This window comes from Mustelus asterias, unplaced genomic scaffold (assembly GCF_964213995.1).
Source record: "Mustelus asterias unplaced genomic scaffold, sMusAst1.hap1.1 HAP1_SCAFFOLD_707, whole genome shotgun sequence".
In the NCBI taxonomy this organism is placed as follows: Eukaryota; Metazoa; Chordata; class Chondrichthyes; order Carcharhiniformes; family Triakidae; genus Mustelus; species Mustelus asterias.
In genome coordinates, this window is record NW_027590656.1 from 23,433 (window position 1) to 45,892 (window position 22,460).

General features: G+C 50.5%; 1 protein-coding gene across 1 annotated transcript in view; it reads left to right on the forward strand.

Annotated features, from left to right (window-relative positions):
* Positions 1-1,685: 1,685 nt before the first annotated feature.
* Positions 1,686-22,460, forward strand: part of LOC144487293 (IgGFc-binding protein-like) — a gene marked incomplete at its 3' end in the record, with an annotated part of 192,889 nt that continues 172,114 nt past the window's right edge. The window contains exons 1-8 of the mRNA XM_078205374.1: positions 1,686-1,757; positions 4,935-5,002; positions 6,492-6,638; positions 7,869-8,131; positions 9,816-9,900; positions 13,005-13,154; positions 15,445-15,609; positions 21,089-21,186. Of these exons, the coding sequence (XP_078061500.1) occupies positions 1,693-1,757; positions 4,935-5,002; positions 6,492-6,638; positions 7,869-8,131; positions 9,816-9,900; positions 13,005-13,154; positions 15,445-15,609; positions 21,089-21,186 (1,041 nt within the window). The remainder of the gene's footprint in view (positions 1,758-4,934; positions 5,003-6,491; positions 6,639-7,868; positions 8,132-9,815; positions 9,901-13,004; positions 13,155-15,444; positions 15,610-21,088; positions 21,187-22,460) is intronic.

The following is a 22,460-nucleotide window of genomic DNA, read 5'->3' on the forward strand; positions in this document are numbered from 1 at the left end:
ACCAACACAGACCCCTCCCCCAACTCACCAACCCAGACCCCTCCCCCAACTCACCAACCCAGACCCCTCCCCCAACTCACCAACCCAGACCCCTCCCCCAACTCACCAACCCAGACCCCTCCCCCAACTCACCAACCCAGACCCCTCCCCCAACTCACCAACCCAGACCCCTCCCCCAACTCACCAACCCAGACCCCTCCCCCAACTCACCAACCCAGACCCCTCCCCCAACTCACCAACCCAGACCCCTCCCCCAACTCACCAACCCAGACCCCTCCCCCAACTCACCAACACAGACCCCTCCCCCAACTCACCAACCCAGACCCCTCCCCCAACTCACCAACCGAGACCCTCCCCCTACTCACCAACCCAGAACCCTCCCCCAACTCACCAACCCAGACCCCTCCCCCAACTCACCAACCCAGACCCCTCCCCCAACTCACCGATAATGAGGGACTTTTGGAACTCACCGTTAACCACTGCTAAGTGCATCTGAAAGTGAGGTTGTGAATGTAGCCCAATCCATCACGCAAACCAGCCTCCCATCCATTGACTCTGTCTACACTTCCCGCTGCCTCGGGGAAAAGCAGCCGGCATAATCAAGGACCCCCACGCACCCCGGACATTCTCTCTTCCACCTTCTTCCGTCGGGGGAAAAAGATACAAAAGTCTGAGGTCACGGACCGACCGACTCAAGAACAGCTTCTTCCCTGCTGCTGTCAGACTTTTGAATGGACCGACCTCGCATTAAGTTGATCTTTCTCTACACCCTAGCTATGACTGTAACACTATATCCTGCACTCTCTCCTTTCCTTCTCCCCTATGTACTCTGTGAACGGTATGCTTTGTCTGTACAACGCGCAAGAAACAATACTTTTCACTGTATCCCAATACATGTGACAACAATAAATCAAATCCTTCTCCCCTATGTACTCTATGAACGGTATGCTTTGTCTGTATAGCGCGCAAGAAACAATACTTTTCACTGTATCCCAATACATGTGACAACAATAAATCAAATCCTTCTCCCCTATGTACTCTATGAACGGTATGCTTTGTCTGTATAGCGCGCAAGGAACAATACTTTTCACTGTATCCCAATACATGTGACAACAATAAATCAAATCCTTCTCCCCTATGTACTCTATGAACGGTATGCTTTGTCTGTATAGCGCGCAAGAAACAATACTTTTCACTGTATCCCAATACATGTGACAACAATAAATCAAATCCTTCTCCCCTATGTACTCTATGAACGGTATGCTTTGTCTGTATAGCGCGCAAGAAACAATACTTTTCACTGTGTCCCAATACATGTGACAACAATAAATCAAATTCAATCAAAAAACCTTCAGAGCAGGTTGTGAAACTGATTATTGAGAAGCGTTGTACTCTGATCTGTCGTTGGGAGGTGCCTGAGTTTTGTCTGTTGCCGACCTTTGTGTTTTATAACCCATGTCACTCTAAGGCCACATGAATCACAGTTTCCTCACCCTGGGTTTCAGTTTTTGGAGCGTTAATCACTTTATTGAAGAAGGCATTGCGATTACGTAGTTCTTGCGTCGTTTGGCATCGACCTCTTGCTATCAATAGTTACCTTTGAACCCCCCACCTCAAGCTTATAAGCGTCAACGCAAGTGTCACCATCCTCTCATTGGCTTCTGGCCCCTTGTGGCTAAGACGTGTTGGAGGATGAGCTTTTCTGAGAACCTCGTGCTGACGCTCCTTCACCTCTCCGCACTGTCCTCTGCGTCACGGTAAGTGAGCGCCCGTTCCGTGTCTGTTCCGTGTTACGCCACCTTGTCATGGAGGGACCTCGATCAATGCCACGGGAGACTGGGGAGAGGCCAGAACCTTCGCCTCTCTCCTCCCTGAACAGCTCATCTGATTGTGGGGTTCCGTGCGGCTGGGGCGGGGGGGGGGCGGGGGGGGGGGTTGCTGGGGAGCGGAGGCTGGGCTGGGGTCAGATGGCCGGATGGCAGGTTTGTCCTCCAGACCTGCTTGGAGCCAGATATTTCAGTCATGGTAAGGCTGCGATGCACTCTGCGGCCAAACAGCCTGCTGTCAGTGGCTGTCGGGAAAATCCAGCATTAATCCGCACCCTGGGAGCATGTTTGATTTGGTTCATTATTGTCACATGTATCGGGATACAGTGAAAAGTATTGTTTCTTGCGCGCTATACAGACAAAGCATACCGTTCATAGAGTACATAGGGGAGAAGGATTTGATTTATTATTGTCACATGTATCGGGATACAGTGAAAAGTATTGTTTCTTGCGTGCTATACAGACAAAGCATACCGTTCATAGAGTACATAGGGGAGAAAGATTTGATTTATTATTGTCACATGTATCGGGATACAGTGAAAAGTATTGTTTCTTGCGCGCTATACAGACAAAGCATACCGTTCATAGAGTACATAGGGGAGAAGGAAAGGAGAGAGTGCAGAATGTGGTGTTACGGTCATAGCTAGGGTGTAGAGAAAGATCAACTTAATGCGAGGTAGGTCCATTCAAACGTCTGACGGCAGCAGGGAAGAAGCTGTTCTTGAGTCGGTTGGTACGTGATCTCAGACTTTTGTATCTTTTTCCCGACGGAAGAAGGTGGAAGAGAGAATGTCCGGGGTGCGTGGGGGTCCTTGATTATGCCGGCTGCTTTTCCCCGAGGCTGCGGGAAGTGTAGACAGAGTCAATGGATGGGAGGCTGGTTTGCGTGATGGATTGGGCTACATTCATGACCTGTTGTGGTTTCTTGCGGTCTTGGGCAGAGCAGGAGCCCAGACCAAGCTGTGATACAACCAGAAAGAATGCTTTCTATGGTGCATCTGTAAAAGTTGGTGAGAGTCGTAGCGGACATGCCAAATTTCCTTAGCCTCCTGAGAAAGTAGAGGCGTTGGTGGGGCTTTCTTAACTATAGTGTCGGCATGGAGGGGGGAGCAGGACAGGTTGTTGGTGATCTGGACACCTAAAAACCTGAAGCTCTCGACCCTTTCTACTTCGTCCCCGTTGATGTGGGCAGGGGCTCCTTTACGCTTCCTGAAGTCGATGACAATCTCCTTCGTTTTGTTGACATTGAGGGAGAGATTATTGTTGCCGCACCAGTTCACCAGATTCTCTGCCTCTTTCCTGTACTCTGTCTCATCATTGTTTGAGATCCGTCCCACTACGGTGGTGTCGTCAGCAAACTTAAAAATCGAGTTTGAGGGGAATTTGGCCGCACTGTCAAAGGTGTCTAAGGAGGATAGTAGGGGGCTGAAAACACAGCCTTGTGGGGCACCGGTGTTGAGGATGATGAGGTTGGCAGGCAGGCGAGAGGTGTATGTAACATTGCATTCTATAAACAAACCTAATATCAAGAAAGGTCTAGTTATTATTTACTAACTAGCTCGGATAAAATGTAACATGGTGGCAGTATGTGGTTGCCAGGTCTGGAAAATGCAGTCTGGAATTTTCCAGTCCCTCCACAACAGAATCTCGGGGGCATGTGATATTCCAATTGTCACCTCATCAGAGTCTTATAAAACCCCTCAAAAGTATCGCTGAGGCTGTATAAGGCTCTGGTCAGACCCCATTTGGAGTATTGTGAGCAGTTTTGGGCCCCGTATCTAAGGAAGGATGTGCTGGCCTTGGAGAGGGTCCAGGGGAGGTTCAGAAGAATGATCCCTGGAATGAAGAGCTTGTCGTATGAGGAACGGTTGAGGACTCTGGGTCTGCACTCGATGGAGTTTAGAAGGATGAGGAGGGGGTGGAATCTCATTGAAACTTGCAGAATACTGAAAGGCCTGGATAGAGTGGACATGGGGAAGATCCTTGCATTAGTCAGAGAGACTGGGATCCAAGGGCACAGACTCAGGGATGGCGGGACTGATGGATGAGGAGAGATTGACCAGGTTAGGATTGTTTTCGCTGGAGTTCAGACGAATGAGGGGGAATCTCATAGAGATTTATAAAATTCTAACAGGACTAGACAGGGTAGATGCAGGGAGGATGTTCCCGATGGTGGGGGGAGTCCAGAACCGGGGGGTCACAGTCTGAGGATTCGGGGTAGACCATTTAGGACGGAGGTGAGGAGACATTTCTTCACCCGGTGAGCCTGTGGAATTCATTACCACAGGAAGCAGTTGATGCCAAAACATTGAATGTATTGAAGAGGCGGCTGGATGTAGCACTTGGGGCGAACGGGGTCAAAGGTTATTGGGGGGGAAAGCAGGATTAGGCTATTGAGTTGGACGATCAGCCATGATGGTGATGAATGGTGGAGCAGGCTCGAAGGGCCGAATGGCCTCCTCCTCCTCCGATCTTCTATGTTTCTATGACCCTTTAGGACAAAGATGAGGAGGAATTTCTTCAGCCAGAGGGTGGTGAATCTGTGGAATACGTTGCCACAGAGGAGGCCGGGTCGTTGAGTGTCTTTAAGATGGAGATAGATCGGTTCTTGATTGGTAAGGGGGTGAAAGGTTAGAGGGGAAAAGGCAGGAGATGGGATTGAGAAACATATCTGTCATGGTGGAGCAGACTCGATGGGCCGAATGGTCTAATTCTGCTCCTATCTCCTCTGGTGATTGAAGCTGATACCTCCATTGTCGGAGGGGTTGCCCCTCTGGTAGGTTGTTGGCTGGAGGTCCTTTTGCTTCCTCCGTCAACTTCGAGGACCGCATTGGCATGGGTGGCAGAGCAGGGGTGGGGTGAGAGCATGGTGGAGAGGGGGGGGGGGGAGTGAGGGCAACAAGGCTGACCCTTTCACCCCATGGGTCCCTGGGTCAGAGCGCTCCATGTCCCGAAAATCCGCACTCGTTTCCCAACCTTTTCCGAAGCGAACTTGGCCAAATGTCCACTCTGGGAGCCTGTCTCCCATATCGTTCCCAAGCAGCCACAGGGGCGGAGGTTGGGGGGGGGGTGAATCCCCAGGGTAATTTCCTGTGTCTCTTTCCACAGACAGTTGGAACGGACGCTGAATGCTACGTTGGGCGGTGAATCACGATCACCGGGGCGAACGGATGGAGGTGAGTGCGGCAGAGGTTCGGAGAGCTCGGAATTTCCCCTGGGACGTAGGCCAGCAAAGACGATTCAGGAAAGCGGCCCAATGGACAACAGGAAAGGGGACACAGTATGGATGAGAGATCCTGCAGAGGGATCTCTGTACTATCATGGGGAGAGTGTAGAGGGAGCTCTGTACTGTCAGGGGGTGTGTAGAGGGAGCTCTGTACTGTCAGGGGGAGTGTAGAGGGAGCTCTGTACTGTCAGGGGGAGTGTAGAGGGAGCTCTGTACTGTCAGGGGGAGTGTAGAGGGAGCTCTGTACTGTCAGGGGGGTGTAGAGGGAGCTCTGTACTGTCAGGGGGTGTAGAGGGAGCTCTGTACTGTCAGGGGGGTGTAGAGGGAGCTCTGTACTGTCAGGGGGGTGTAGAGGGAGCTCTGTACTATCATGGGGAGAGTGTAGAGAGTGCTCTGTACTGTCAGGGGGGGAGTGTAGCGGGAGCTCTGTACTGTCAGGGGGGAGTGTAGAGGGAGCTCTGTACTGTCAGGGGGGGAGTGTAGCGGGAGCTCTGTACTGTCAGGGGGAGTGTAGAGGGAGCTCTGTACTGTCAGCGGGAGTGTAGGGGGAGCTCTGTACTGTCAGGGGGAGTGTAGAGGGAGCTCTGTACTGTCAGGGGGGGAGTGTAGCGGGAGCTCTGTACTGTCAGGGGGGAGTGTAGAGGGAGCTCTGTACTGTCAGGGGGGGAGTGTAGCGGGAGCTCTGTACTGTCAGGGGGAGTGTAGAGGGAGCTCTGTACTGTCAGGGGGGAGTGTAGAGGGAGCTCTGTACTGTCGGGGGGAGTGTAGGGGGAGCTCTGTACTGTCAGGGGGAGTGTAGAGGGAGCTCCGTACTGTCAGGGGGAGTGTAGAGGGAGCTCTGTACTGTCAGGGGGAGTGTAGAGGGAGCTCCGTACTGTCAGGGGGAGTGTAGAGGGAGCTCTGTACTGTCGGGGGGAGTGTAGGGGGAGCTCTGTACTGTCAGGGGGAGTGTAGAGGGAGCTCTGTACTGTCAGGGGGGGAGTGTAGCGGGAGCTCTGTACTGTCAGGGGGGAGTGTAGAGGGAGCTCTGTACTGTCAGGGGGGGAGTGTAGCGGGAGCTCTGTACTGTCAGGGGGAGTGTAGAGGGAGCTCTGTACTGTCAGGGGGGAGTGTAGAGGGAGCTCTGTACTGTCGGGGGGAGTGTAGGGGGAGCTCTGTACTGTCGGGGGGAGTGTAGGGGGAGCTCTGTACTGTCGGGGGGAGTGTAGGGGGAGCTCTGTACTGTCAGGGGGAGTGTAGAGGGAGCTCCGTACTGTCGGGGGGAGTGTAGGGGGAGCTCTGTACTGTCAGGGGAAGTGTAGAGGGAGCTCTGTACTGTCAGGGGAAGTGTAGAGGGAGCTCTGTACTGTCGGGGGGAGTGTAGAGGGAGCTCTGTACTGTCGGGGGGAGTGTAGGGGGAGCTCTGTGCTGCATTAACAGTCTCTGGTTGTATGTTACAGTTGTGTTAACCTCCTGTGATTTCAACGACAACTCAAACCCATTCTGCGGCTGGTTACAAGGAACAGATGATAATGGCAATTGGCAACGTATGTTCGGGCCTACTCCAACTCAGGGCACGGGCCCTTCGGGGGACTATCCGAATGGAAGTAAGCAGTATTCTTTATTCCCCCTCTCCCCCGCCTCCTCTCTCTCCCCCTCTACCTGTCTCTCTGTCTGTCTCTCACACTTTCTGTCCCTCTCTCTTTGTCTCTCTCTCTCTGTTTCTCCCTCTCTGTCTGTCTATCTCTCTCTATCCCTCTGTCTCCCTCACTCTCTCTATCTTTCTCTCTCTCTGTTTCTCCCTCTCTGTCTCCCTCACTCTCTCTATCTTTCTCTCTCTCTGTCTCTCTCTGTCTGTGAGGCAGCGGTGCGAACCACTAGGCCTCTGATCAGCCACGATCTTATTGAATGGCTTAGTAGGCCTGAGGGACCAGTTGGCCCAATCTTGCTCTGAGATCTTATGATGTTTTTCTGATAGGCTATGTTTCTTCAGAAGGAACTCTCCCAATGCAGACAATAAAAATATCGCAAAACTTACTCCAACTTATAAATCAAAGGAAGGGTTTAATAAAGAAACTTCATTACTCCAAAGCTTGGGGCCTCTCCCTGGGCCACTCCAAGCTCCCCACAATTCCGAACAAGTTCTTATTTATAGTGAGTCAGCTGACCATCACATCATTCTGTCATTGGTCTCCATGGTTTATCATAGAATCTCTACAGCACAGAAAGAGGCCATTCGGCCCATCGAGTCTGCACCGACCACAATCCCACCCAGGCCCTACCCCCATATCCCTACATATTTTACCCGCGAATCCCTCTAACCTACGCATCCCAGGACAACTAAGGGGCAATTTTAGCACGGCCAATCGACCCAACCCGCACATCTTTGGACTGGGTCAACAGATTCTTACAGCTCGTTACCATTGGTCGACATGACGTCCAGTACAAAGTTGTCACCGGTTACACTCGAACGGGTTTGATGCGCGACAATCGAGCACGAGACACAAGGCTTCAGCGATTGAAGGCTTTTATTGTCTAACAATGGAACTATTTAAACACGAGTACACCATTCCAGACTGGAGGGGTCCCGCCCGAGCAGAGGGTCTTATACCTCTCCCAGGAGACGGGGCCCGACCGGGATGTGCCACAACAGCATCCACCACAGGTATATTAATCCCACAGTGTAAACACCCTAATCCAACAACAACATTATAACAACCCCCACAGTGTCAACACCCTAACCCAACAGCAACATTAGAATAACCCCACAGTGGTAACCAACGATGGTTCACCACAGGGCTGGACTCACCATTAACCTCTCCCGTTCTACATTGCAGCCGGACATTACATTTACCAAGAGGCTGACGATTTCACAAAAGGTCAGTCGGTGAGGCTGGACAGTCCGTCCTTGGCTGTGTCGGGGGTCGTATGTGTGGAGTTCCGCTACTATATGTACGGAGCAGATCCCGACAACGCTCTGAGCGTCATCCTGAAAGGCTCGTCCATCCAGCAGCGGGTTTGGAGTCGGACTGGAGTTCAGAGTCCTTCCTGGCTACACGGAGAAGTGGATCACTTGTTCATGGCTCCAACGCAAATCAAGGCAAGACTTACCATCGTGGATCACTCCCCCCTCATAGCATTGTCTCGGGCATTGAGTGAGGTTCCAGTGCCAAGCAATTGGGCTTTGGAAAACTCTCTCACGGGATGTGGGGCCTCGCTGGCCAATTTAGCATGGCCAATCCACCCAACCTGCACATCTTTGGACACTAAGGGCCAATTTAGCATGGCCAATCCACCCAACCTGCACATCTTTGGACACTAAGGGACAATTTAGCATGGCCAATCCACCCAACCTGCACATCTTTGGACACTAAGGGACAATTTAGCATGGCCAATCCCCCTAACCTGCACATCTTTGGACATTAAGGGGCAATTTAGCACGGCCAATCCACCTAACCTACACATCTTTGGACACTAAGGGGCAGTTGATACCCATCGCTAATTGCCCCTTGAGAAGGTGGTGGGTGAGCCGCCATCTTGAACCCGTTGCATCCCCTGTGGGTCCGCCCACTGTGATGTTAGAGGGGGGGAGTTCCAGGATTTTGACCCCAGTGACAGTGAAGGAATGGCCGATATGTTTAGAAACACGGAATCCCTACAGTGCAGAAGGAGGCCATTCGGCCCCTCGAGTCTGCACCGACCACAATCCCACCCAGCCCCTAACCCCGTACTCCATCGATTTACCCGGCTAATCCCTCTAACCTACGCATCCCAGGACACTAAGGGCCAATTTAGCATGACCAATCCACCTAACCTACACACCTTTGGACACTAAGGGGCAATTTAGCATGGCCAATCCCCCTAACCTGCACATCTTTGGACATTAAGGGGCAATTTAGCACGGCCAATCCACCTAACCTCCACATCTTTGGACACTAAGGGGCAATTTAGCACGGCCAATCCACCCAACCTGCACATCTTTGGACACTAAGGGCCAATTTAGCATGGCCAATCCACCCAACCTGCACATCTTTGGACACTAAGGGCCAATTTAGCATGGCCAATCCACCCAACCTGCACATCTTTGGACACTAAGGGACAATTTAGCATGGCCAATCCACCCAACCTGCACATCTTTGGACACTAAGGGACAATTTAGCATGGCCAATCCCCCTAACCTGCACATCTTTGGACACTAAGGGCCAATTTAGCATGGCCAATCCACCCAACCTGCACATCTTTGGACACTAAGGGGCAATTTAGCATGGCCAATCCACCCAACCTGCACATCTTTGGACACTAAGGGCCAATTTAGCATGGCCAATCCACCCAACCTGCACATCTTTGGACACTAAGGGGCAATTTAGCATGGCCAATCCCCCTAACCTGCACATCTTTGGACACTAAGGGGCAATTTAGCATGGCCGATCCCCCTAACCTGCACATCTTTGGACAATAAGGGGGCAATTTAGCACGGCCAATTCCCCTAACCTGCACATCTTTCGGACTGTGCGTGGAAACCGGAGCACCCGGAGGAAACCCACGCAGACACGGGGAGAACGTGCAGACTCCACACAGACAGTGACCCGAGCCGGGAATCAAACCCGGGTCCCTGGTGCCATGAGGCAGCAGCGCTAACCCACTGTGCTACCATGCCGCCCCCAAGGGTAGACTTTGCGAATAACCTCCCCTCCCCCTCCACCCACCCACACCTTCCTCTCCCACTAAGTATGAGTAATAAACCTCAGTGCATCGCGTTTAACTTACGCCTTTCAATGTGGCAGGTCACCTTCGAAGCCGTTCGAGGGTCTACTCCGTCATGTGACACAGCGGTGGACAACATCAGGGTCAGGACGGGGCACTGTTCCGGTAAGCTTGCGTCCCCCAAAACCTCCTTCCGAACATTCTTTGCCCCTCTTTCGGTCTCTCTGGACATTCCCCGGTAATCATTCGGAAACAAGGAAGGATCCAATCCCACTTGCTGTGAAGGCCCGGGTGCCGAATTAGGGCCTGTTCTGACTAGGCCCGAGCTCCACAGCGCCCCCCACCCCACCCTGCCGCCCCTCTGGCCAATTTGTGAACTTTTCTCCTCACTGCACCCTCGGTGGTGGCCAGGACGGAAGATTCCAGAAGCTAAAAACAAAACTGCGAGTTAAGTTCAATCCTTTCAGCCTCTGATTGTCTCTGCAGAAGCGAGTGTCAAGCAAAAGTTTGGTAACTCCAAGGAATTTTATGTAGTTAGCCTAGACCTCAACTTTAGCATTTGATTTTAGCATCGGGCAAGGCTCGTAAGATCCCACCCCCGGCCAATGGAGGATTCCGTTCTGCCAGCCTTTTCATGGGGCGGGCGTGCCGGTGGAATTCTGATCTAAGTGACAATTTAGCATGGCCAATCCACCTGACCCGCACATCTTTGGACACTAAGGGGCAATTTAGCACGGCCAATCCACCTAACCTGTACATCTTTGGACACTAAGGGACAATTTAGCACGGCCAATCCACCTAACCTGCACATCTTTGGACACTAAGGGGCAATTTAGCACGGCCAATCCACCTAACCTGTACATCTTTGGACACCAAGAGGCAATTTAGCATGGCCAATCCACCAGACCCGCACATCTTTGGACACTAAGGGGCAATTTAGCACGGCCAATCCACCTAACCCGCACATCTTTGGACACTAAGGGGCAATTTAGCATGGCCAATCCACCTAACCTGCACATCTTTGGACACTAAGGGGCAATTTAGCATGGCCAATCCACCTAACCTGCACATCTTTGGACACTAAGGGACAATTTAGCATGGCCAATCCACCTAACCTGCACATCTTTGGACACTAAGGGACAATTTAGCATGGCCAATCCACCTAACCTGCACATCTTTGGACACTAAGGGACAATTTAGCATGGCCAATCCACCTAACCTGCACATCTTTGGACACTAAGGGACAATTTAGCATGGCCAATCCACCTAACCTGCACATCTTTGGACACTAAGGGACAATTTAGCATGGCCAATCCACCTAACCTGCACATCTTTGGACACTAAGGGACAATTTAGCATGGCCAATCCACCTAACCTGCACATCTTTGGACACTAAGGGACAATTTAGCATGGCCAATCCACCTAACCTGCACATCTTTGGACACTAAGGGACAATTTAGCATGGCCAATCCACCTAACCTGCACATCTTTGGACACTAAGGGGCAATTTAGCATGGCCAATCCACCTAACCTGTACATCTTTGGACACCAAGAGGCAATTTAGCATGGCCAATCCACCAGACCCGCACATCTTTGGACACTAAGGGGCAATTTAGCATGGCCAATCCCCCTAACCTGCACATCTTTGGACACCAAGAGGCAATTTAGCATGGCCAATCCACCTGACCCGCACATCTTTGGACACTAAGGGGCAATTTAGCACGGCCAATCCACCTAACCTGTACATCTTTGGACACCAAGAGGCAATTTAGCATGGCCAATCCACCTAACCTGCACATCTTTGGACACTAAGGGACAATTTAGCATGGCCAATCCACCTAACCTGCACATCTTTGGACACTAAGGGGCAATTTAGCATGGCCAATCCCCCTAACCTACACATCTTTGGACACTAAGGGGCAATTTAGCATGGCCAATCCCCCTAACCTGCACATCTTTGGACACTAAGGGGCAATTTAGCATGGCCAATCCCCCTAACCTACACATCTTTGGACACTAAGGGGAAATTTAGCATGGCCAATCCCCCTAACCTGCACATCTTTGGACACTAAGGGGCAATTTAGCATGGCCAATCCACCTGACCCGCACATCTTTGGACACTAAGGGGCAATTTAGCATGGCCAATCCCCCTAACCTACACATCTTTGGACACTAAGGGGCAATTTAGCATGGCCAATCCACCTAACCTGTGCATCTTTGGACACTAAGGGGCAATTTAGCATGGCCAATCCCCCTAACCTACACATCTTTGGACACTAAGGGGCAATTTAGCATGGCCAATCCACCTAACCTGTACATCTTTGGACACCAAGAGGCAATTTAGCATGGCCAATCCACCTGACCCGCACATCTTTGGACACTAAGTGACAATTTAGCATGGCCAATCCACCTAACCTACACATCTTTGGACACTAAGGGACAATTTAGCATGGCCAATCCACCTAACCTGCACATCTTTGGACACTAAGGGGCAATTTAGCATGGCCAATCCCCCTAACCTACACATCTTTGGACACTAAGGGGCAATTTAGCCTGGCCAATCCCCCTAACCTGCACATCTTTGGACACTAAGGGGCAATTTAGCATGGCCAATCCCCCTAACCTACACATCTTTGGACACTAAGGGGAAATTTAGCATGGCCAATCCCCCTAACCTACACATCTTTGGACACTAAGGGGCAATTTAGCACGGCCAATCCCCCTAACCTGCACATCTTTGGACACTAAGGGGCAATTTAGCATGGCCAATCCACCTAACCTGCACATCTTTGGACACCAAGGGGCAATTTAGCATGGCCAATCCACCTAACCCGCACATCTTTGGACACTAAGGGGCAAATGTGAAGCTGCATTGTCGTTCGGACTGTTGGTGGAAAAATCCGAGCCAATAAGTTCACTCCAGTTAAGACTCAAATGACCCACTCGGGAGCTTTACCCAAACAAAGTTTATTTAGGAACACGGTTAAAATATAACAGAAAGAATTCGAGTAACTTTTACCAATTAAACATGACGAAGTATAATTCGTGACAGCTAGTTCTCTCTGTTGTTCCAATTTATCAGTATTCCCCTGCAGATCTGAATCCCTTCTTCAGAAGCTGTTAGCACAGAAACTCAAGATGCTGACATCGCTCCGAGATTTGCAGCCTTTTGACACTTCTGCAGGGTGATCCAGACGGACACTTGCCTTCCAATTCCCGAGTTAGGGTTGACTAGAAGATTCCAATGTGCCTTTCTTTGCCCCCTGCAGATTGCATCGCCCCCTGCAACTTCGATCAGTATGGTGATCTGTGCGGCTGGATCAATGAGGACTCTCCGCCTTGGATTCCCTTCGACCAATGGAGTGGGCAGACCGATACGCAGAACAGCGGACCCGATGATGACTTTTCCAAGCCTGGACGTAAGGCGGCCGGGGGTTCGAGTCCGGATTTACCTGGGGGTGGGAGGTGCCGAGTCGGGGGGGGGGTGTGTATGTGGGGGTGGGGGGGGGGGGGGGGGGGGGTGGGTGGGGGGGGGGGTGATGTATGTCAGGGCATGCCCCTTTAAGAGAGCAGATGCCAAGTGGCAGATCCACCCTGAGTGGCGGTTGCCTTGCCAGTCTGGCACTGACTCTGCTTGGGTAAATACACATCCACAAACAATTCCAGTTCGTCTGGACTTGCGGATAGCGAAGAGCATTGTCGGGCAATACAGCAGGATATACATAGGCTGGAAAATTGGGCGGAGAGGTGGCAGATGGAGTTTAATCCGGATAAATGCAAAGTGATGCATTTTGGAAGAAATAATGTCGGGAGGAGTTATACAATAAATGGCAGAGTCATCAGGAGTATAGAAACACAGAGGGACCTAGGTGGGCAAGTCCACAAATCCTTGAAGGTGGCAACACAGGTGGAGAAGGTGGTGAAGAAGGCATATGGTATGCTTGCCTTTATAGGACAGGGTATTGAGTATAAAAGCTGGAGTCTGATGATGCAGCTGTATAGAACGCTGGTTAGGCCACATTTGGAGTACTGCGTCCAGTTCTGGTCGCCGCACTACCAGAAGGACATGGAGGCGTTAGAGAGAGTGCAGAGAAGGTTTACCAGGATGCTGCCTGGTATGGAGGGTCTTAGCTATGAGTAGAGATTGGGTAAACTGGGGTTGTTCTCCCTGGAAAGACGGAGAATGAGGGGAGATCTAATAGAGGTGTACAAGATTATGAAGGGGATAGATAGGGTGAACGGTGGGAAGCTTTTTCCCAGATCGGAAGTGACGATCACGAGGGGTCACGGGCTCAAGGTGAGAGGGGCGAAGTATAACTCAGATATTAGAGGGATGTTTTTTACACAGAGGGTGGTGGGGGCCTGGAATGCGCTGCCAAGTAGGGTGGTGGAGGCAGGCACGCTGACATCGTTTAAGACTTAGCTGGATAGTCACATGAGCAGCCTGGGAATGGAGGGATACAAACGATTGGTCTTGTTGGACACTAAGGGGCAATTTAGCATGGCCAATCCCCTAACTCTCACATCTTTGGACTGTGGGAGGAAACCGGAGCACCCGGAGGAAACCCACGCAGACACGGGGAGAATGTGCAGACTCCGCACAGGCAGTGACCCGAGCCGGGAATTGAACCTGGGTCCCTGGCGCTGTGAGGCAGCAGTGCTAACCCGCTGTGCCGCCGTGCTGCTTTAATGGGGGCGATGAGGACGGTGTCTGAGGGCCGTGTGTTTGGGCCAGAGCCTATGGACTGTCAAGGAGGGAAGCTAAACCTGTCGATGGTACCTGGGGGCGTCTCTCAGTTGGAGCCAGAGAGTTGAGTAAAGTGGCCGTGTTGGAATTGAGTCTGAACTCTTTGTGTACATCATTCTTTGTGGATTACAGGATCAAAGGTAGGGTTCTGAAGACTGTGGAGGGACAGAGAGATCTTGGGGTCCATATCCACAGATCTCTAAAGGTTGCCACTCAAGTGGATAGAGCTGTGAAGAAGGCCTATAATGTGTTAGCTTTTATTAACAGGGGGTTGGAGTTTAAGAGCCGTGGGGTTATGCTGCAACTGTACAGGACCTTGGTGAGACCACATTTGGAATATTGTGTGCAGTTCTGGTCACCTCACTATAAGAAGGATGTGGAAGCGCTGGAAAGAGTGCAGAGGAGATTTACCAGGATGCTGCCTGGTTTGGAGGGTAGGTCTTATGAGGAAAGGTTGAGGGAACTAGGGCTGTTCTCTCTGGAGCGGAGGAGGCTGAGGGGAGACTTAATAGAGGTTTATAAAATGATGAAGGGGTTAGATAGAGTGAATGTTCAAAGACTATTTCCTCGGGTGGATGGAGCTATTACAAGGGGGCATAACTGTAGGGTTCGTGGTGGGAGATACAGGAAGGATATCAGAGGTAGGTTCTTTACGCAGAGAGTGGTTGGGGTGTGGAATGGACTGCCTGCAGTGATAGTGGAGTCAGACACTTTAGGAACATTTAAGCGGTTATTGGATAGGCACATGGAGCACACCAGGATGATAGGGAGTGGGATAGCTTGATCTTGGTTTCAGAAAAAGCTCGGCACAACATCGTGGGCCGAAGGGCCTGTTCTGTGCTGCACTGTTCTATGTTCTTGTAGTTGGCGATCTAGCCTTTTGATTCCAGTCAGATCGAACTGCCTTCAATCTATCACGACCTCTTGTCCTTTTCTGATATAATATCACTGTTATTTTACAGTTGGCTTTTACATGTTAATGGACTCAACCATGACAAATCCCGGTGAAAAATCGCAATTAAAGAGTCCTCGAACCCTCTCAAATGGCTGCCTAAGCCTGAAGTTCCACTATTACATGTACGGCACTGCGACCAAGATGGAGTTGAATGTGTACGCACTAAAACAAGGTACGTGCCCGTCCCAAGGCGCCCTGTTCCTTTCAGATGTTTTGAGTGGGTTCACCAAGCCCCAAGAGAACGCGGACCCAATTCCATTCCATCCACTCACAGGATAACTCCCTCCCTCCCGCCTCTCCGCCGCCCTCTCTCCCTCAGCCCACCGAGCGAACCTCCATCGTTCCAAAGGGGAGACCTTGCCGTCTGGAACACCAAGATCAAGAGGGAGGAATTCAGGCAAATTTGCTGAAAGGGGAAAGGTTTGCGAGGGGCCGGGGAAGGTGGGGGCGGTTGGAGAGTGATGGGGAGGAGGTGTAATGTGACGGAATCGCGGGAGGGCGACAGCGCAGAAGGAGGCCATTCGGCCCATCGAGCCTGCACCAACCACAATCCCAGCCAGGCCCTAACCCCGTAATACACACCTATTTACCCACCTCATCCCGCTAATGCTAAGGGGCAATTTAGCACGGCCAATCCACCTAACCTACACATCTTTGGACACTAAGGGACAATTTAGCATGGCCAATCCACCTAACCTGCACATCTTTGGACATTAAGGGACAATTTAGCATGGCCAATCCACCTAACCTGCACATCTTTGGACACTAAGGGGCAATTTAGCATGGCCAATCCACCTAACCTGCACATCTTTGGACATTAAGGGACAATTTAGCATAGCCAATCCACCTAACCTGCACATCTTTGGGACACTAAGGGGCAATTTAGTATGGCCAATCCACCTAACTTGCACATCTTTGGACACTAAGGAACAATTTAGCATGGCCAATCCCCCTAACCTGCACATCTTTGGGACACTAAGGGGCAATTTAGTATGGGCAATCCACCTAACCTGCACATCTTTGGACACTAAGGGACAATTTAGCATGGCCAATCCACCTAACCTGCACATCTTTGGACACTAAGGGGCAATGTAGCATGGCCAACCCACCTAACCTGCACATCTTTGGACACTAAGGGGCAATTTAGCATGGCCAATCCACCTACCCAGCACATCTTTGGGACACTAAGGGGCAATTTAGCATGGCCAATCCACCTAACCTACACATCTTTGGACACTAAGGGGCAATTTAGCATGGCCAATCCACCTAACCTGCACATCTTTGGACACTAAGGGACAATTTAGCATGGCCAATCCACCTAACCTGCACATCTTTGGACACTAAGGGGCAATTTAGCATGGCCAATCCACCTAACCAGCACATCTTTGGACACTAAGGGGCAATTTAGCATGGCCAATCCACCTAACCAGCACATCTTTGGACACTAAGGGACAATTTAGCATGGCCAATCCACCTAACCAGCACATCTTTGGACACTAAGGGACAATTTAGCATGGCCAATCCCCCTAACCTGCACATCTTTGGACACTAAGGGACAATTTAGCATGGCCAATCCACCTAACCTGCACATCTTTGGACACTAAGGGGCAATTTAGCATGGCCAATCCACCTAACCCGCACATCTTTGGACACTAAGGGGCAATTTAGCATGGCCAATCCACCTAACCAGCACATCTTTGGACACTAAGGGACAATTTAGCATGGCCAATCCACCTAACCAGCACATCTTTGGGACACTAAGGGGCAATTTAGCATGGCCAATCCACCTAACCTGCACATCTTTGGACACTAAGGGACAATTTAGCATGGCCAATCCCCCTAACCTGCACATCTTTGGGACACTAAGGGGCAATTTAGTATGGCCAATCCACCTAACCTGCACATCTTTGGACACTAAGGGACAATTTAGCATGGCCAATCCACCTAACCTGCACATCTTTGGACACTAAGGGGCAATTTAGCATGGCCAACCCACCTAACCTGCACATCTTTGGACACTAAGGGGCAATTTAGCATGGCCAATCCACCTACCCAGCATATCTTTGGGACACTAAGGGGCAATTTAGCATGGCCAATCCACCTAACCTACGCATCTTTGGACACTAAGGGGCAATTTAGCATGGCCAATCCACCTAACCTGCACATCTTTGGACACTAAGGGACAATTTAGCATGGCCAATCCACCTAACCTGCACATCTTTGGACACTAAGGGGCAATTTAGCATGGCCAATCCACCTAACCAGCACATCTTTGGACACTAAGGGGCAATTTAACACGGCCAATCCACCTAACCAGCACATCTTTGGACACTAAGGGACAATTTAGCATGGCCAATCCACCTAACCAGCACATCTTTGGACACTAAGGGGCAATTTAACACGCCAATCCACCTAACCAGCACATCTTTGGACACTAAGGGACAATTTAGCATGGCCAATCCACCTAACCAGCACATCTTTGGACACTAAGGGACAATTTAGCATGGCCAATCCACCTAACCAGCACATCTTTGGACACTAAGGGACAATTTAGCATGGCCAATCCCCCTAACCTGCACATCTTTGGACACTAAGGGACAATTTAGCATGGCCAATCCACCTAACCCGCACATCTTTGGACACTAAGGGGCAATTTAGCATGGCCAATCCACCTAACCAGCACATCTTTGGACACTAAGGGACAATTTAGCATGGCTAATCCCCCTAACCTGCACATCTTTGGACACTAAGGGACAATTTAGCATGGCCAATCCCCCTAACCTGCACATCTTTGGACACTAAGGGACAATTTAGCATGGCCAATCCACCTAACCCGCACATCTTTGGACACTAAGGGGCAATTTAGCATGGCCAATCCACCTAACCAGCACATCTTTGGACACTAAGGGACAATTTAGCATGGCTAATCCCCCTAACCTGCACATCTTTGGACACTAAGGGACAATTTAGCATGGCCAATCCACCTAACCAGCACATCTTTGGGACACTAAGGGGCAATTTAGCATGGCCAATCCACCTAACCTGCACATCTTTGGACACTAAGAGACAATTTAGCATGGCCAATCCCCCTAACCTGCACATCTTTGGGACACTAAGGGGCAATTTAGTATGGCCAATCCACCTAACCTGCACATCTTTGGACACTAAGGGACAATTTAGCATGGCCAATCCACCTAACCAGCACATCTTTGGGACACTAAGGGGCAATTTAGTATGGCCAATCCACCTAACCTGCACATCTTTGGACACTAAGGGACAATTTAGCATGGCCAATCCACCTAACCTGCACATCTTTGGACACTAAGGGGCAATTTAGCATGGCCAACCCACCTAACCTGCACATCTTTGGACACTAAGGGGCAATTTAGCATGGCCAATCCACCTACCCAGCATATCTTTGGGACACTAAGGGGCAATTTAGCATGGCCAATCCACCTAACCTACACATCTTTGGACACTAAGGGGCAATTTAGCATGGCCAATCCACCTAACCTGCACATCTTTGGACACTAAGGGACAATTTAGCATGGCCAATCCACCTAACCTGCACATCTTTGGACACTAAGGGGCAATTTAGCATGGCTAATCCACCTAACCAGCACATCTTTGGACACTAAGGGGCAATTTAACACGGCCAATCCACCTAACCAGCACATCTTTGGACACTAAGGGACAATTTAGCATGGCCAATCCACCTAACCTGCACATCTTTGGACACTAAGGGGCAATTTAGCATGGCCAATCCACCTAACCAGCACATCTTTGGACACTAAGGGGCAATTTAACACGGCCAATCCACCTAACCAGCACATCTTTGGACACTAAGGGACAATTTAGCATGGCCAATCCACCTAACCAGCACATCTTTGGACACTAAGGGGCAATTTAACACGCCAATCCACCTAACCAGCACATCTTTGGACACTAAGGGACAATTTAGCATGGCCAATCCACCTAACCAGCACATCTTTGGACACTAAGGGACAATTTAGCATGGCCAGTCCACCTAACCAGCACATCTTTGGACACTAAGGGACAATTTAGCATGGCCAATCCCCCTAACCTGCACATCTTTGGACACTAAGGGACAATTTAGCATGGCCAATCCACCTAACCCGCACATCTTTGGACACTAAGGGGCAATTTAGCATGGCCAATCCACCTAACCAGCACATCTTTGGACACTAAGGGACAATTTAGCATGGCTAATCCCCCTAACCTGCACATCTTTGGACACTAAGGGACAATTTAGCATGGCCAATCCCCCTAACCTGCACATCTTTGGACACTAAGGGACAATTTAGCATGGCCAATCCACCTAACCCGCACATCTTTGGACACTAAGGGGCAATTTAGCATGGCCAATCCACCTAACCAGCACATCTTTGGACACTAAGGGACAATTTAGCATGGCTAATCCCCCTAACCTGCACATCTTTGGACACTAAGGGACAATTTAGCATGGCCAATCCACCTAACCAGCACATCTTTGGGACACTAAGGGGCAATTTAGCATGGCCAATCCACCTAACCTGCACATCTTTGGACACTAAGAGACAATTTAGCATGGCCAATCCCCCTAACCTGCACATCTTTGGGACACTAAGGGGCAATTTAGTATGGCCAATCCACCTAACCTGCACATCTTTGGACACTAAGGGACAATTTAGCATGGCCAATCCACCTAACCAGCACATCTTTGGGACACTAAGGGGCAATTTAGTATGGCCAATCCACCTAACCTGCACATCTTTGGACACTAAGGGACAATTTAGCATGGCCAATCCACCTAACCTGCACATCTTTGGACACTAAGGGGCAATTTAGCATGGCCAACCCACCTAACCTGCACATCTTTGGACACTAAGGGGCAATTTAGCATGGCCAATCCACCTACCCAGCATATCTTTGGGACACTAAGGGGCAATTTAGCATGGCCAATCCACCTAACCTACACATCTTTGGACACTAAGGGGCAATTTAGCATGGCCAATCCACCTAACCTGCACATCTTTGGACACTAAGGGACAATTTAGCATGGCCAATCCACCTAACCTGCACATCTTTGGACACTAAGGGGCAATTTAGCATGGCTAATCCACCTAACCAGCACATCTTTGGACACTAAGGGGCAATTTAACACGGCCAATCCACCTAACCAGCACATCTTTGGACACTAAGGGACAATTTCGCATGGCCAATCCACCTAACCACCACATCTTTGGACACTAAGGGGCAATTTAACACGGCCAATCCACCTAACCAGCACATCTTTGGACACTAAGGGACAATTTAGCATGGCCAATCCACCTAACCAGCACATCTTTGGACACTAAGGGACAATTTAGCATGGCCAATCCCCCTCACCTGCACATCTTTGGACACTAAGGGACAATTTAGCATGGCTAATCCCCCTAACCTGCACATCTTTGGACACTAAGGGACAATTTAGCATGGCTAATCCCCCTAACCTGCACATCTTTGGACACTAAGGGGTAATTTAGCACGGCCAATCCACCTAACCCGCACATCTTTGGGACACTAAGGGGCAGTTTAACACGGCCAAACGGCCCCTGGGACCTGCTCATTTCTCGATGTTCCTCTCTGACGCTCTGTGTTTTCACCAGCAGAGGGCAACCTGGGACTGCCGCTCTTCACCCTCATTGGGAATCAGCAGCCGGGCTGGAAGTTGGCAGAGGTGACCTACATCGGGGACGCAAAGATTCAGGTAGGCCGCACATTGGTCACATTCTCCTTACTTATAGGTGAGCAGGTCAGGAAAATGCAGCCTTGTGTGTGGGGGGGGGGGAGGCAGAAGATAAGGGGAAAATTCACCTCTTAGCGCCCTCGAGGAAGGCACGATAGGAGCTTAAAACCCTCAGCCTCGTCAGACCATAAGACATCAGAGCAGAATGAGGCCACTCGGCCCATCGAGTCTGCCCCGCCATTCAATCATGGCTGATATTTTTCTCATCCCCATTCTCCTGCCTTTTCCCCATAACCCCTGATCCCCTTATTAATCAAGAACCTATCTATCTCTGTCTTAAAGACACTCAACGACCCGGCCTCCACAGCCTTCTGCGGCAAAGAGTTCCACAGATTCACCACTCTCTGGCTGAAGAAATTCCTCCTCATCTCTGTTTTAAAGGATCGTCCCTTCAGCCTGAGGTTGTGCCCTCTGGTTCTAGTTTTTCCCACGAGTGGAAACATCCTCTCCACGTCCACTCTATCCAGGCCTCGCAGTATCCTGTAAGTTTCAATAAGATCCCTCCCCCTTCACCCTTCTAAACTCCAACGAGTACAGACCCAGAGTCCTCAACCGTTCCTCATACGACAAGCTCTTCATTCCAGGGATCATTCTTGTGAACCTCCCCTGGACCCTTTCCAAGGCCAGCACATCCTTCCTTAGATACGGGGCACAAAACTGCTCACAATACTCCAAATGGGGTCTGACCAGAGCCTTCACAGCCTCAGAAGTCCATCCCTGCTCTTGTATTCTAGCCCTCTCGACATGAATGCTAACATTGCATTTGCCTTCCTAACTGCCGACTGAACCTGCACGTTAACCTTAAGAGAATCTTGAACAATGACTCCCAAGACCCTTTGTGTTTCTGATTTCCTCAGCATTTCCCCAGTTGGAAAATAGTCCATTCCTCCTTCCAAAGTGCAGAACCTCACACTTTTCCACATTGTATTCCACCTGCCACTTCTTTGCCCACTCTCCGAACCTGTCCAAGTCCTTCTGCAGCCCCCCTGCTTCCTCAATACTACCTGTCCCTCTGCCTGTCCCGGTCAGTTGACGGTTAAGACCTCGCGAACCCACCCTGTGGGTCGAAGGGATGTCAGGCCGGAGAAAATGGTAAATATGAGGTCATCCATTTTGTTCGGAATAACAGCAAAGTGGACTATTATTTAAATGGTAAAAAATTGCAGCATGCTGCTGTGCAGAGGGACCTGGGTGTCCTTGTGCAGGAATCTCAAGGAGTTGGTTTGCAGGTGCAG